Genomic DNA, 17,041 nt, shown 5'->3' on the forward strand with positions numbered 1-17,041 from the left:
CTCCACTACATTTCTAAAGAAAATATGTACTTTTTACTCACATACATTTTTCCTGACACCCAAAAGTACTCGTTAAATTTTGAATGCCTAGACAGGACAGCAATATGGTCTAATTTACGCACCTATCAATATAACACGTTGTCATCCCTGCTGCCTCTGATCTCACTAAACACAAATACTGCCTTTGTAAATTATGTCTGAGTGTTGGAGTGTGCCCCTGGCTGTCCATAAATAAAAATAAATAAAAAATCATGCCTTCTGGTTTGCTTAACATAAGGAATTTGATGTATAGCATTTACTTTCACTTTTTACTTCTACTCAAGTATGACAATGAATTACTTTTTCCACCACTCTACTTAAGTACATTTAAAACCAGATACTTTTAGACTTTTACTCAGGTAGTATTTTACTGGGGGACTTGAACTTTTACTTGAGTCACTTTCTATTAAGGTATCTTTACTTTTACTTTTAAGTATGACAATTGAGTACTTTTTCCACCACTGGTAGGTGCGTGCATCGACCAACACAAGTCGAAGTGTAGCCGAACATCATAGTAATTTCTAAAGAGATGTGCAATTTTTGCTCCTTTCAAAACTGGTAGACCTAAAAATAATTATTTAATTCTAGAATATATTTTAAAAGTATCCGTTTTTAAAATTAATGAGAGTGCCTCTCCTTTGAAACAGTTACTATGTCACACAGACCAAATGGATGCTGGGTAGCCATGTACAGTACAGACTATAGAGGTCAGCCATGGTGTACCCTGGTTCATACCACAGGGTTTTGGCTGCAGCGCAACCAAAGACCCAAATAAATCCATAAAAGCACACTCCTCCTCTCATAGTTGTACAGTCAGGATCCATGCGGAAAAAAGAGGGASAAGTTTATAAAACCTCTGGCTTCTTACACACCCAAAAGACATCAAAGCCGGCCATAGAGGGAAGAAGTTGGGGCGGTGTGTTCTTTAAGAGTTAGAACGGTCAGTCAGAGAGTAAATTGATGCTTCTGCTAACTCAGCTATCATTATTCTGACAAGCAGAAGTTCACAAGGCTAGAGAGACAGTGATGGACAGCCAAATGAAATAAGGGGAGGAAAGAGGAACAGCTTCAAAAGATACGTCATTCTAGTCCCTTTTGAGTGCAATGTTCCATTATGGRCACCTGCTCTGTCTCTCACTCGCTTTAACACTTCAAAAGCTCCCTTTGTGCTGAGTAAGGTCCATAACAGTGGCCAGTGGTTGGCCTCGGTCAGAGTGACAGAATACGGTCAAAGTGACAGAATGCAGTCCCAATCTGTGTCACCCGTGTGAAGCTGAATCCGTTTTGAGAAAAAAAACACTAGTTTTCCCGGTTTTTCCTTTTCCCACAACATGACCAGGGGTGTCAAAAGACCTCTTCAAAATGGAAGAACAGTTCAGTTCCTCTCCCCATATAAAGGAATCTACTTTGATTCACAAACCAAGAGTTGCTTTGCAACCGGACAGAGGTTAGAAATAAAAATACAAATATGGGGTCAAGATGAGACAGAAATATCTCTACAAACTTGGGGGATTGGCATACAGTGCCTTCAGAAAATATTCACACCCCTTGACTTTTTAGAAATGCTGTTGTTTTACAACCTGAATTTAAAATGTATAAAATGTGGACTTTTGGTCACTGGCCTACCCACAATACCCCATTATGTCAAAGTGGAATTATGTTAAGAAATGAAAAGCTGAAATGTCTCGATTCAATTATTCAATCCATTTGAAAATAGGCAAGCCTAAATAAGTTCAGGAGTAAAAATGTGCTTAACAAATCACATAATAAGTTGTATGGACTCACTCTATGTGCAATAATAGTGTTTAACATGATTTTTGAATGACTACCTCATCTCTATACCCGACACATACAATTACAGTATGTATAAGATCCTTCAACCGAGCAGTGAATTTCAAAAACAGATTCAACCACAAAGACCAGAGAGGTTTTCCAATGCCTCGTAAAGAAAGGCACCTATTGGTAGATGGGTAAAAWGAAAAGCATACATTGAATATCCCTTTGAGCATGGTGAAGTTATTAATTACATTTTGGTTGGTGCAGCCATACACCCAMTCACTACGACGATACAGGCGTTCTTCCTAACTCAGTTGCTGGAGAGGAAGGAAACCGCTTAGGGGTTTCACCATGAGGCCAATGGTGACTTTAAAACAGTTACAGAGTTTAATGGCTGTGATAGGAGAAAACTGAGAATGGATCAAAAAACATTGTAATTACTCCACAATACTAACCTAATTGACAGAGTGAAAAGAAGGAAGCCTGTAGAGAATACAAATATTCCAAAACATGTATCCTGTTTGCAACAAGGCACTAAAATAATACTGCAAAGAATGTGGCAAAGCAATTAACTTTTGGTCCTGAATACAAAGTGTTATGTTTGGAGCAAATCCAATACAACACATTACTGAGTACCACACTCCATATTTTCTAGCCTAGTGGTGGCTGCATCATGTTATYGATATGCTTATAATTGTTAAGGATAGGGGATATTTTCTGGATAAAAAATACATGGAATGGAGCTAAGCACAGGCAAAATCCTAGGGGAAAACCTGGTTCAGTCTACTTTCCACCAGACACTGGGAGATGAACTTACCTTTCAGCAGAACAATAACCTKATACACAAGGCTAAATCTACAATGGAGTTGCTTACCAATAAGACAGTAAATGTTCCTGAGTGGCCAAGTTACAGTTTTGACTTAAATCTACTTGAAAATCTATGGCAAGACCTGAAAAGTGTTGTCTAGCAATGATCAACAACCAATTTGACAGAGCTTAAAAATGTTTGAAAATAATAATGGGCAAMTGTTGCACAATCCAGGTGTGGAAAGCTCTTGGAGACTTACCCAGAAAGACTCACAGCTGTAATCGCAGCCAAAGGTGCTTCTACAAAGTATTGACTCAGGGGTGTGAATATTCATTTCCATACATTTGCCAAAAATGGTCATTATGGGGTATTGTGTGTAGATGGGTGAMAAAAATTGTTACAGCCAAATGTGGAATAAGTCAAGGTGTACGAATACTTTTTGCAGGCACTGTAACACTGCCAGGCCATGCCTGTGGGACACACAGGGCAGAGCGAGAGGCTTGCATTTTCTAATGTATTATTTTTCATCTGAACACAAAAGCCTGAGATCCTTGAGGAATTTCCGCCTCTCTGACAGACAAAGAGGACGGCTTGGTGCCCACTCTGAGAGCCATGTGGAGGAAAGCACAAAGCATCTGTTGATCGGAAGTGGCACCGTGTTTCCCCCTACATGTTGTTTTCTCTCCCACACAGGTGGGGCCCTCAAGAAAAGATGCACTTCTGATACCAAAATCCTTCATGGAAACCAACTGAGGCCAAATCATTTTCATTAGGAAGGCAATAGACATCGGTGGTCAGGATTTATGGTCTCAGTACAGTGACAATAGTGCCAGTATATGAGTCAGGGAGTAGTTACTTACTCATTTGTCGCTCTCCGTAGCTGATGGCTTCGGCGAGGGGACTCCACCCCTGAGCGTTCTTCACCTTCACTGGTGCATTGTGGGCCAGTAGCAGATGGGCACACTCTGTGGGAAAAAGAGACAAGACGAAACAATAATTGACTTATTACAGAGAGAGAGACAGAGCTAGTGGGAGAGAGCACTGCCTTGTTGGTTAATTGACAATTTGTCAATGGTTAATCTGATTTGCGCTGCTACATGGCCCAGTGTGGACTGACTAGAGGGGACAAGGGTCAAGCATGGAAAATGGAAAATGATTGACCTCCAAAATCTTTAACAACTGTGTTCTGTGTAACGGTTTCTTCATAGCCTGAAGCCTGAAACAAGCAAAGAATGACAAGTCAACAGTACACCATGTTTCCCACCAAAAACGTCCKACCAGCCCTCTGCTGTGAAGTATTTCATTCAAACTCCACTGAGCCTTCCCATCAAACAGACAAAAGAGGCCCTGGAAGCTAATTTTATCTCCAACCTGACACCATGCCCATGTCAGAACAAGCTCTAATTTAGACTTTTAACTTCCCTTCTCCAGGGAAAGCATCCAGAAATTGAATTTCGCAATAAAGTGTTGTGTATGCTTCACTTCAAATATAGTTATCTTCAAATTCATATATTTACTGACAAAATGCAACATTTTTGTCACATAGACCTTCGAAAAGTCCTCATAGGATTGTATCTGAATTCTTAGCCATCCCAATCTGACTATTTCATTCTGATTTTATAAAGGGAATGTACTGTCATACATTCCACTGTGAGGCMCTCTCTTTCTGTGTACTAGGTTTTCATATCGAATAATAAAGGGGACAAATGCTTTGTAGCAGTAGAGAATCATTCACCTAAACCTGAGAATAGTGGAGGGTCAGATAGGGAGGAAGAATGGGATGGAAATAGAAGGGTCGTTCCACGAAATGAGTCTGTTTTGAGTCCCTTTGGTATTTTAAGTAGAAATTGTGCACCAATATTGGATTTTAAAAGCCTGTATATTAAATGAAGTGCTATTTAATATAGAGACCCCATGGACAATTCAATACATCGTGTTTTATATTAATAAAGACTTGGTAATGTGTCAGAATTCAGCATGTCCCTCTGTGCAGTCTTTGTGACTTCTTGGAAYAGTTTAACCCACTTAACCCCAAAYTTTTCCCAAGTTTTCACCATCACTGTAAAGCCCTAGTTATTTTGTTGCTTCGACAAAGTCATTTCTGAAGATCAAAATAGATGGCCTACACATACAGAGGCAGAGAGGTGCTGTTTTGCTCGCTCGGATGCTATCTCCGGTGAYATACATTCAGCCTATTGAAGGAAATTTATGAAACACAGAGACGAAAGATAAATTATTTCAAATATTTCAAAAACATTTTTCTTGCTAAATTTTGGGCGGAAGTCCATGAATACACGCCACCAGTGAAACTATTCATTTTTTATTCTAATTATCAAAATAAACATTGCACATCTAATAGTCAAATCATAGCATAAAAGCAAGTGAGTTGGTTCTACTCTTTTTGGCCATTTTCTGGTGGCAAATTGAGTGGGTCGAACAGGACAGGATTAACACCTTAATCCTGTTACCCATAGATAGACATGCTAGAAATGTTTTAACATTTTTGTGAAGCTTGCATTCAATTGCCCTTCCTTGTTGCACACAACAAGGGTCCACTCCCCCTGTCACAAGGGGATTTYTGGCTGATTTAAGATGAACTTGTCAGCACTGTTACAGTCAACCCTGCTACTTTATTTGGCACTTAAAGGGGAATAATTGCATWTTTCGGKCATTTCTCTAAGTGCCTAAACCTTCTTGACTTACTATTGGACAGTCTATCACAGTACGCACCTCTGTCACTCAGAGAGAGCAGAGGCAGAGCTGGAGCTAGCTATGTGCCCKTCTCCCCCTTATAGCTTTTGAGCAATATATTCAAACATTAGAACAAAAAAACAGGAACACCACTTAGGAGATAAAGATTGCGAGTACAGTGTTTCTGATCAGATCGACAATTATCTTTTAATGTATTTGTGTGTCTACAATGCCATCTTTAGCGGACAGCATTTCTGCTTGGTTTCCAGATAAATGCATTGAAAGAGAGAAATGAAACGGGCTACGACCAACGACTGATGATGCTTCTGACTGTAACGGTTCTCCTCTTCCTCTTCATCCGAAGAGGAGGAGCATGGATTGAACCAAGACGCAGCGTGATACTTGGACATGATATTTATTTAGACACGACAAAACGACAAAGATAAAAAACGAACTATACTTGAATTAACTAACAAAATAACAAAACGAATGTAGACAGACCTGGACGTAAGAACTTACATGTAACACGAAGAACGCACGAACAGGGAAATGACTACATAAAAACRGAACGAAGAAAATGAACAAACAAACCGAAACAGTCCCGTATGGTGCAACATAGACAGACACTAACACAGGAGACAACCACCCACAWACAAACAATGTGACCCCACCTACCTTAATATGATTCTCAATCAGAGGAGATGAAAACCACCTGCCTCTAATTGAGAACCATATTAGGTACCCAAACCAACATAGAAACAGAAAACATAGACTGCCCACCCAAACTCACGTCCTGACCAGCTAACASATACAAAAACTAACAGAAAACAGGTCAGGAACGTGACACTGACAATATAGTAAAAGGCATGTTGTGTTGGGTGATGTGCTAAAGTCTGATGTATTTTGAAAACTTCCTAGTGTGTTGTGTTTATGAGGAGTTCCCCTTGTGTGTGTGTTGTCGTATGAGCAGTAAGCCTATGGCCTGCTGTTTCCTCCTTGCTTGGCACAGATCTCATAAAAGTTCAAATTGCGACATTTATCACATAAAATGTATATGCCATATCTCACAATCGATTGGGCTTCCAGAATTTAGTATGATCGCTGTGACAACATTTTCCCGTAGATTTGCATTARTCCACAAAGTTCTATCTACAGTTGCAGTAACATAACCTTATGACATAGCAGGTTCTAGCTCTGCCTCCACTCTCCCTGAGTGAGAGAGGTGCACACTGTGACAGACAGTCCAACAATGAGTCAAAGAGGTTTAGGCACATAGACAAATTTCCGGAATTTATTCCCCTTTAATAGGCACTTACTATAAAACATTCTTTATTTAACCTCTTAAAATGTGAAAACATGTTTTTTATTAAGTTGAATGTGTTCGTCGTGAAAAATGTTACAATTAAGTGAATGTTTTTTTTTACCAAGTCYAACTACCCAAAAGGGACTCATTTTGTGGGATGACCCAGAACTGTTCTGTTAAACAACATGACCTCATGCATTCATACAGGCTTATAACTTATAACTTGCCGTTGAAATAACATGGAAACAATGTTGATTCAACCAGTTTTTGCCCAGCGGGATGAAGTCAGTAGGAAATTTGYTTTTTGATCTCTGGCTTGACCAGAACATATCCTAGGCCAGGAAGTAAACATGTGTACTCTGATGGGACAATACAACAGCCCAAACCCGCAGGCCTTGCCTATATTTATACAGGAAGCAGCACAGCAGCATGTGAATAACYTAAGTTCTCTACTTCCTGGGTTGGGCAACTTGTCAACAACAATAGAGAGAGAAAATGGAGCCCGTTGTTCTGACTGTCAATATAGCAGTGACATCTTAATTAAAATGGTGGCTTCCATGCAACTATGTTTTTTGGCTAATGCCATTTATAGCACCAAACAAGCAGGTCAAATGCGGAAATTGTCAACAATCCGCTGAATGGAAAATATATAGGCCAGGTGTTTCATGGGCAGGAACTGGGACTTTCATCACTCCTTGTTTGGCAACCTGTTACAATGGATGACTCTAATCATTGAAGAAAAAACACATGGATGCTCTTCTGTGTGGAACAATAATGCGTTTCGTTATCCTGGGCACGTGTGTCAACCAGACAGCCCTGTTACCCAACTAATCGAACCCAAGTTTAATCTCTTTCAATCAAGTCTAAATGTATTGTTCTGCCTAGTTACTCTGCCAAACGTCACAGAAAATMCCCAAGACATTCCTCCCTTAGTCATGAGAATGCTAAATTCTCCTCCTCGGCACAACCGTCAAGCACACAGTTTGTATTTCTGGAGGTTGTGTCTTCCACACAATTTTTATATATATGTTTTAATCAAATGTAACCTTTTTTTAACTAGGCAAGTCAGTTAAGAACAAATTCTTATTTACAATGACGGCCTACCACGGCCAAACCCAGACYATGACAATGAGATGGCAGAAAAAAAACACTCTGTTCATGAGAAAATCGTACTGATGCACTCACAGCAAATGCCTCTGATCTACAGGTAATTGCCAAAATAAAAGAAATGGCAACATAAAGTGTCTTAATAGGACATAGATTCTACAAGTGTCTGGAACTCTACTGGAGGGATGCGACACCATTCTTCCACAAGAAATTCCATCACTTGGTGTTTTGTTGGTGGTGGTGGAAAACACTGTCTCAGGCACCACTCCAGAATCTCCCATAAGTGTTCAATTGGGTTGAGATCTGGTGATGGCCATGGCATATGGTTTACATAGTTTTCATGCTCATCAAACCATTCTGTGATCACTCGTGCTCTGTGGATGGAGGCATTGTCATCCTATGGGGTCCTTGCCACTCCTTGTCATTGCCAACATTCTATAATTAATGAGATTGAGGAAAACAGAGGGGTCGATCCTAATTCGATAACCCTCACAATGTATCCTCCAATCACAACAATTATCAAAATATTGGAACTCCATAACTTTTTTTCTCCCCACAGAACAGTTGGTATCTGGTTGCTAAGCACACATTAAGCACACATTTTTTTGTTTGTCTCGACAAACCAGTCAGTCAAAAGATGCTAGCTGACGTCTAAATTAGTGGTGCACGACTCCAGGATTCTTGGAGTAGACTCCGACTCCTGTGGTTGGAGTTGCTAGCTCGCTCTTTCTTTGCTGTGAAAGATGCGAGAGTTTGTGTTCTCAAAGTAGACTACAGCAACTAGTTTCCCCCGTTGAAAAAATACTGAATCTTAGYGGAAGGTTGACACCCAGAAATGGGAGTCGAAGGGCAAGGAGTTGAATAATCGATTATTTTGAAGTAGACTCCCCACCACTAGTCTACATTCTCAAACAAAATACATACTGCAATTCCAACCACAAAACCTCTTTGCTTTGATTTTAAGCCTCAAAATACAATAGCTTGCCTAGCTAATAGCTAAATGTTTGTTTTTGAGGTGCCACATGTTGTAATGAAAAATATTAATGCTATTTTCAACAACCATTGAGCAACTCCACTGTAAATCCAGCTGCATATTGTTCATTGAGATTGCCGAAAGGCCAGTCTCTTTGGCAATGACATGGAGTGGCAGGGAGTGGAATGTTAGCCAAAAAGATTGGTACCCAGACTAGAGAAATTCAAACCCCTGCTGGATCAAGATCCCTGTTCCCAAAATTGTTTGGTGCATCAAAAATAAAAAGTTTGGCGCCGACAGAGATGGACGCCTCGCTTCGCGGTCTTAGGAAACAATGCAGTATTTCGTTTTTTTACGTATTATTTCTTACACTGTTACCCCAGGAAATCTTAAGTCTTATTACATACAGCCTGGAGGAACTATTGGATATAAGAGCAACATCAACTTACCAACATTACAACCAGGAATACGACTTTCCTGAAGCGGTTCTTCTGTTTGGACCACCACCCAGGACAATGGATCGGATCCCAGTAGGCAACCCAAAACAACGGCGCCGCAGAAGGGGCAGACGGAGCGGTCTTCTGGTCAGGCTCCGTAGACGGGCACACCGCCCACCGCTCCCGAGAATACTATTCACCAATGTCCAGTCTCTTGACAACAAGGTATACGAAATTCGAGCAAGGGTTGCCTTCCAGAGAGACATCAGAGATTGTAACATTCTTTGTTTCATGGAAACATGGCTCACTCGGGATACGTTATCAGAGTTGGTACAGCCACCCGGTTTCTTCACGCATCGCGCCGACAGAAACATCTCTCTGGTAAGAAGAAGGGCGGGGGTGTATGCCTTATGATTAACGAGTCGTGGTGTGATCATAACAACATACAGGAACTCAAGTCCTTTTGTTCACCTGACCTAGAATTCCTTAGGATCAAATGCTGTCCGTATTATCTACAAAGAGAATTCTCTTCGATTATAATCACAGCCGTGTATATGCCCCCCAAGCAGACACCTCGACGGCCCTAAAATAACTTCATTTGACTCTATGTAAACTGGAAACCACATATCCTGAGGCTGCATTTATTGTAGCTGGGGATTTTAACAAGGCTAATCTGAAAACAAGGCTCCCTAAATTTTATCAGCATATCGAATGCGCGACCCGGGCTGGCAACACTCTGGATCATTGCTACTCTAATTTCTGCGATGCATACAAAGCCCTCCCTCGCCCTCCTTTCGGTAAATCTGACCACGGCTCCATTTTGTTGCTCCCAGCCTATAGACAGAAACTAAAACAGGAAACGCCCGTGCTCAGGTTTGTTCAACGCTGGTCCGACCAATCTGATTCCACGCTTCAAGATTGCTTCGATCACTCACGTGGACTGGGATATGTTCCGGATAGCATCGGACAATAACATTGATGTATACGCTGATTCGGTTAGCGAGTTTATTAGCAAGTGCATCGGTGYTGTGGTACCCACGGTGACTATTAAATCCTTCCCCAACCAGAAACCGTGGATTGATGGCAGCATTCGTGCAAAACTGAAAGCGCGAACCACTGCTTTAAATCATGGCAAGGCGACCGGAAACATGACCGAATACAAACAGTATAGCTATTCCCTCCGCAAGGCAATCAAGCAAGCTAAGCGTCAGTATAGAGAAAAAGTAGAGTCGCAATTCAACGGCTCAGACAAGAGACGTATGTGGCAGGGTCTACAGTCAATCACGGACTACAAAAAGAAAACCAGCCCCGTCGCGTACACTGATGTCTTGCTCCCAGACAAACAAAACAACTTCTTTGCTCGCTTTGAGGACAATACAGTACCACGGACACGGCCCACTACCAAAACATGCGGGCTCTCCTTCACCGCAGCCAACGTGAGTAAAACATTTAAARGTGTTAACCCTTGCAAGGCTGCCGGCCTAGACGGCATCCCTAGCCGCGTCCTCAGAGCATGCGCTGACCAGCTGGCTGGTGTGTTTACGGACATATTCAATCAATCCCTATTCCAATCTGCTGTTCCCACATGCTTCAAGAGGGCCACCATTGTCCCTGTTCCCAAGAAAGCTAAGGTAACTAAGCTAAACGACTATCGCCCCGTAGCACTCACTTCCGTCATCATGAAGTGCTTTGAGAGACTAGTCAAGGATCATATCACCTCCACCCTACCTGACACCCTAGACCCACTCCAATTTGCTTACCGCCCCATCAGGTCCACAGACGACGCAATCGCCATCACACTGCACACTGCCCTAACCCATCTGGACAAGAGGATTACCTATGTAAGAATGCTGTTCATCGATTACAGCTCAGCATTTAACACCATATTACCCTCCAAACTCGTCATTAAGCTCGAGACCCTGGGTCTCAACCCCGCCCTGTTGCAACGGGTCCTGGACTTTCTGACGGGCCGCCCCCAGGTGGGAGGGTAGGAAACAACATCTCCCCCCTCTGATCCTCAACACTGGGGCCCCACAAGGGTGTGTTCTCAGCCCTCTCCTGTACTCCCTGTTCACTCATGACTGCGTGGCCATGCACTCCTCCAACTCAGCATCAAGTTTGCAGACGACACTACAGTGGTAGGCTGATTACCAACAACGACGAGACGGCCTATAGGGAGGAGGTGAGGCCCTCGGAGTGTGGTGTCAGGAAAATAACCTCACACTCATCGTCAACAAAACAAAGGAGATGACGTGGACTTCAGGAAACAGCAGAGGGAGCACCCCCCTATCCACATCGACGGGACAGTAGTGGAGAAGATGGAAAGTTTTAAGATCCTCAACGTTTTTTTTTATTTGATTTTTTATTTCACCTTTATTTAAACAGGTAGGCTAGTTGAGAACAAGTCTCATTTGCAACTGCGACCTGGCCAAGAATAAGCATAGCAATTCGACACATAAAACAACACAGAGTTACACATGGAATAAACAAAACATACAGTCAATAATACAGCAGAAAAATAAGTATATATACAATGTGAGCAAATGAGGTGAGATAACGGAGGTAAAGGCAAAAAAAGGCCATGGTGGCGAGGTAAATACAATATAGCAAGTAAAACACTGGATGGTAGATTTGCAGTGGAAGAATGTGCAAAGTAGAATAGAATAAAGGGTGCAAAGGAGCAAAATAAAAAAATACAGTAGGGGAAGTGGTAGTTGTTTGGCTAAATTATAGATGGGCTATGTACAGGTGCAGTAATCTGTGAGCTGCTCTGACAGCTGGTGCTAAAGCTAGTGAGGGAGATAAGTGTTTCCAGCTTCAGAGATTTTTGCAGTTCGTTCCAGTCATTGGCAGCAGAGAACTGGAAGGAAAGACGACCAAAGAGGAATTGGCTTTGGGGGGTGAATAGTGAGATATACCTGCTGGAGCGCATGCTACGAGTGGGTGCTGCTATGGTGACCAGTGAGCTGAGATAAGGCGGGGCTTTACCTAGCAGAGACTTGTAGATAACCTGTAGCCAGTGGGTTTGGCGACGAGTATGAAGCGATGGCCAACCAACGAGAGCGTACAGGTCGCAACGATGGGTAGTGTATGGGGCTTTGGTGACAAAACGGATGGCACTGTGATAGACTGCATCCAGTTTGTTGAGTAGAGTGTTGGAGGCTATTTATAGATGACATCCTCGACGAAGTCGAGGATCGGTAGGTGGTCAGTTTTACAAGGGTATGTTGGCAGCATGAGTGAAGGATGCTGTGTGCGATATAGGAAGCCGATTCTAGATTTAATTTTGGATTGGAGATGCTTAATGTGAGTCTGGAAGGAGAGTTTACAGTCTAACCAGACACCTAGGTATTGTAGTTGTCCACGTATTCTAAGTCAGAGCCGTCCAGTAGTGATGCTGGACGGGTGAGCAGGTGCTGGCAGTGATCGGTTGAATAGCATGCATTTAGTTTTACTTGCGTTTAAGAGCAGTTGAGGCGGAAGGAGAGTTGTATGGCATTGAAGCTCGCCTGGAGGTTAGTTAACACAGTGTCCAAAGAGGGCCAGAAGTATACAGAATGGTGTAGTCTGCGTAGAGTGTATCAGAGAATCACCAGCAGCAAGAGCAACATCATTGATGTATACAGAGAAGAGAGTCGGCCCGAGAATTGAACCCTGTGGCACCCCCATAGAGACTGCCAGAGGTCCGGACAACAGGCCCTCCATTTGACACACTGAACTCTATCAGAGAAGTAGTTGGTAAACCAGGCGAGGCAATCATTTGAGAAACCAAGGCTGTCGAGTCTGCCAATAAATGTGGTGATTGACAGAGTCGAAAGCCTTGGCCAGGTCGATGAATACGGCTGCGCAGTAATGTCTCTTATCGATGGTGGTTATGATGTCGTTTAGGACCTTGAGTGTGGCTGAGGTGCACCCATGACCAGCTCTGAAACAGATTGCATAGCGGAGAGGTACAGTGGGATTCGAAATGGTCGGTAATTCTTGGCTTCAAAGACCTTAGAAAGACAGGTAGGATAGATATAGGTCTGTAGCAGTTTGGGTCTAGAGTGTCACCCCCTTTGAAGAGGTGGATGATCGCAGCAGCTTTCCATCTTAGGGAATCTCAGACGATACGAAAGAAGAGGTTGAACAGGCTAGTAATAGGGTGCAACAATTTCGGCAGATAATTTTAGAAAGAGAGGGTCCAGATGTGTCAGCCCAGCTGATTTGTAGGGGTCCAGATTTTGCCGCTCTTTCAGAACATCAGCTATCTGGATTTGGTGAAGGAGAAATGGTGGGGGCTTTGGCGGGTTGCTGTGGAGGGTCCTGGCAGTTGACCTGGGTAGGGGTAGCCAGATGGAAAGCATGGCCAGCCGTAGAGAATGCTTCTTGAAATTCTCAATATAGTGGATTTATCGGTGGTGACAGTGTTTCCTAGCCTCAGAGCAGTGGGCAGCTGGAGGAGGTGCTCTTATTCTCCATGGACTTTACAGTTCCCAGAACTTTTTGAGTTAGTACTACAGGATGCAAATTTCTGTTTGAAAAAGCTAGCCTTAGCTTTCCTAACTGCCTGTGTATACTTCCCTGAAAGGTGCATATCACGGGGGATTTCGATGCTAATGCAGAACGCCACAGGATGATTTTGTGCTGGTCAAGGCAGACAGGTCTGGAGTGAACCAAGGACTATATCTATTCCTAGTTCTACATTTTATGAATGGGGCATGCTTATTTAAGATGGTGAGAAGGCTCTTTTAAAGAATAGCCAAGCATCATCTACTGACGGATAGGTCATGTCATTTCAGGATACCCCGGCCAGGTGATTAGAAAGGCCTGCTCGCAGAAGTGTTTTAGGGCGCGTTGGACAGTGATGAGGGGTGGTCGTTTGTCGCAGATCCATTCGGATGCAGGCAATGAGGCAGTGATCGCTGAGATCTTGATTGAAAACAGCAGAGGGTTATTTGGAGGGTGAGTTAGTTAGGATGACATCTATGAGGGTGCCCGTGTTTACGGATTTGGAGTTGTACCTGGTAGGTTCATGATAATTGTGTGAGATTGAGGGCATCAAGCTTAGATTGTAGGATGGCTGGTGTGTTAAGCATGTCCCATTTAAGTCACCTAGTAGCACGAGCTCAGAATGATAGTGGGGCATTCAATTCACATATGGTATCGAGGCACAGCTGGGGCAGAGGGAGGTCTATAGCAAGCGCCAACAGTGAGAGACTTTTTCTGGAAAGGTGAATTTTTAGAAGTAGAAACTCGAATTGTTTGGTACAGACTTGATAGTAATACGAACTCTGCAGGCTATCTTTCTACTGCAAAACCGCCCCCTTTGGCAGTCCTAAGCCAGGATTCAGACACGGCTAAGACATCCGGTTGGCAGAGTGTGCTAAGCAGTGAGTAAAACAACTTAGGGAGTAGGCTTCTAATGTTAACAATGCATGAAACCAAGGCTTTTACGGTACAAAGTCAACAAATGAGAGCACCTGGGGATGGGAGTGGAGCCAGGCACTGCCGGACCTGGATAACCTCTACATCACCAGAGGAACAGAGGGAGAAGTAGGAAAGGGTACGGCTAAATGCTATTTCGAACTGGCCGCCTAGCACGTTCGGAACAGAGAGTAAAAGGAGCAGGTTTCTGGGCTCGATAGCATAGATTCAAGCGATAGTGTACAGACAAGGTAAGGAGGATGTGAGTACATTGGAGGTAAACCTAGGCATTGAGTATGATGAGAGAGATATAGTCTCTAGAGCGTTTAAACCAGGTGATGTCATCGCATATGTAGGAGGTGGAACAACATGTGGTTAAGGCATTATGAGCAGGGCTAGAGGCTCTACATAGTTGAAATAGACCCAAGTGAACATATGGGTCCAGTGAGTGGTTGGGCTGACTGGGACACGGCGATTAGCAGGCCGATGCTAGCAAGCCGATGCTAACAAGCTAACAGTTAGTAGGCGGGGCTAAACAAGCTAGCAGTTAAGCGACCGGGGCTGAGCAATGCTAGCATTGCAGACCGGGCTAGCAAGTTAGCCTTGGGGGACATCGCGATGGGGTAAGTCTGTTGCCTCTTCGTGCGGTGACGTCGATAGACCAGTCGTGAATTAGTAGGGTTCCAGGTAGCTCCTAGGTAGCTAGCAGGCCTAGCAGGTTAGCAGAATGGGCCTTCAGCGGGCGTACACATCAGGAAAAACTGAAATGGTCCACCCACAGACAGCATGGTGGAAGAAGTGCAACAGCAACAGCACCTCTTCAACTCAGGAGGCTGAAACATGATCTGACTTGTCACCAAAACACTCTCAAACTTTTACAGATGCACAATCGAGAGCATCCTGTCGGGCTGTATCCCCGCTGGACGGGCAACTCCTCCGCCCACAACAGTAAGCTGCTCCAGAGGGTAGTGAGGTCGCACAACGCATCACCGGGGGCAAACTACCTGCCCTCCAGGACACCCTACACACCCATGTCACAGGAAGGCCAAAAGATCATCAAGGACAACAACCACCCGAGCCATCTGCCTGTTCACACACGCTATCATCAGAAGCGCGAGGTCAGTACAGGTGCATCAAAAGCTGGGAGACTGAAAAACACTTCTATCTCAAGCCATCAGACTGTTAAACAGCCATCACTAACATTGAGTGGTTTCTGCCAACATATAGACTCAATTTCTAAGCCCCTTTTATAATTAACATTTGGGTGTAATAAATGTATCACTAGTCACTTAACAATGCCACTATATAATGTTTACATACCCTACATTACTCATCTCATATGTATATACTGTACTCTTACCATCTACTGCATCTTGCCTATGTCGTTCGGCCATCGCTCATCATATATTTATATGTACATATTCTTATTCTTCCTCACTTGTGTGTATAAGGTAGTTGTTGTGAAATTGTTAGATTACTTGTTAGATATTACTGCACGGTCGGAGCTAGAAGCACAAACATTTCGCTACACTCGCATTAATCTGCTAACCATGTGTATGTGACCAATAAAATTGTATTTGAAAACAAATAGTGCCCTTGTATGCACTTCAGTAATACCGTAATACCTGGTAAGGTACCGCCAAGCGCTATTATGGGTCAGCCTATAAGAGCTTTGCACACCTGAATTGTGCAACATTTGCKATTATTKTTTTCAACATTCTTCAAGCTCTGTCAAATTGCGCATTCCTTTTCTTTTTRATCCTGAAAACCCCCCAGTCCTTAACYATTWCAAGCATAACCATAACATGATGCAGCCACCACTATGCTTGAAAATATGTAGAGTGGTACTCAGTAATGTGTTGTATTGGATTTGCCCCAAACATAACACTTTGAATTCAGGACAAAAAGTAAATTGCTTTGACATATTTTTTGCAGTATTACTTTAGTGCCTTGTGCATGTCTTGGAATATTTTTATTCTGTACATGCTTCCCTCTTTTCACATTGTCAATTAGGTTAGTATTGTGGAGTAACTACAATGTTGTTGATCCAGCCTCAGTTTTCTCCTATCACATCCATTAAACTTTGTAACTATTTTAAAGTCACCATTGGCCTCCTGGTGAAATCCCTGAGTGGTTTCCTTCCTCTCCGGCAACTGAGTTATGAAGGGCGCCTGTATCTTTGTAGTGACTGGGTGTATTGATACACCATCCAAAGTGTAATTAATAACTTCATCATGCTCAAAGGGTATTCAATTTCTGCTTTCTTTCTTTTTACCCATCTACCAATAGGTGCCCATCTTTGTGAGGCATTGGAAAACTTTCCTTGTCTTTGTTGTTGAATCTGTGTTTGAAATTCACTGCTTGACTGAGGAACCTTACAGATAATTGTATGTGTGGCGTACAGAGATGACACAGTCATTCAAAAATCATGTTAAACACTATTATTGCACACAGAGTGAATCCATGCAACTTATGTGACTTGTTAAGCACATTTTTACTCC

General features: G+C 42.9%; 1 protein-coding gene across 1 annotated transcript in view; it reads right to left on the bottom strand.

The window, feature by feature from the left end:
• LOC111975926 (ankyrin repeat domain-containing protein 13C) overlaps positions 1 to 17,041 on the bottom strand; it is a 93,957-nt gene that overhangs the window by 44,974 nt on the left and 31,942 nt on the right. The window contains exon 3 of the mRNA XM_024004598.2: positions 3,484 to 3,588. Coding sequence (XP_023860366.1) covers positions 3,484 to 3,588 — 105 coding nt within the window. The remainder of the gene's footprint in view (positions 1 to 3,483; positions 3,589 to 17,041) is intronic.

This window comes from Salvelinus sp. IW2-2015, linkage group LG16, assembly GCF_002910315.2.
Source record: "Salvelinus sp. IW2-2015 linkage group LG16, ASM291031v2, whole genome shotgun sequence".
Lineage (NCBI taxonomy): Eukaryota > Metazoa > Chordata > Actinopteri > Salmoniformes > Salmonidae > Salvelinus > Salvelinus sp. IW2-2015.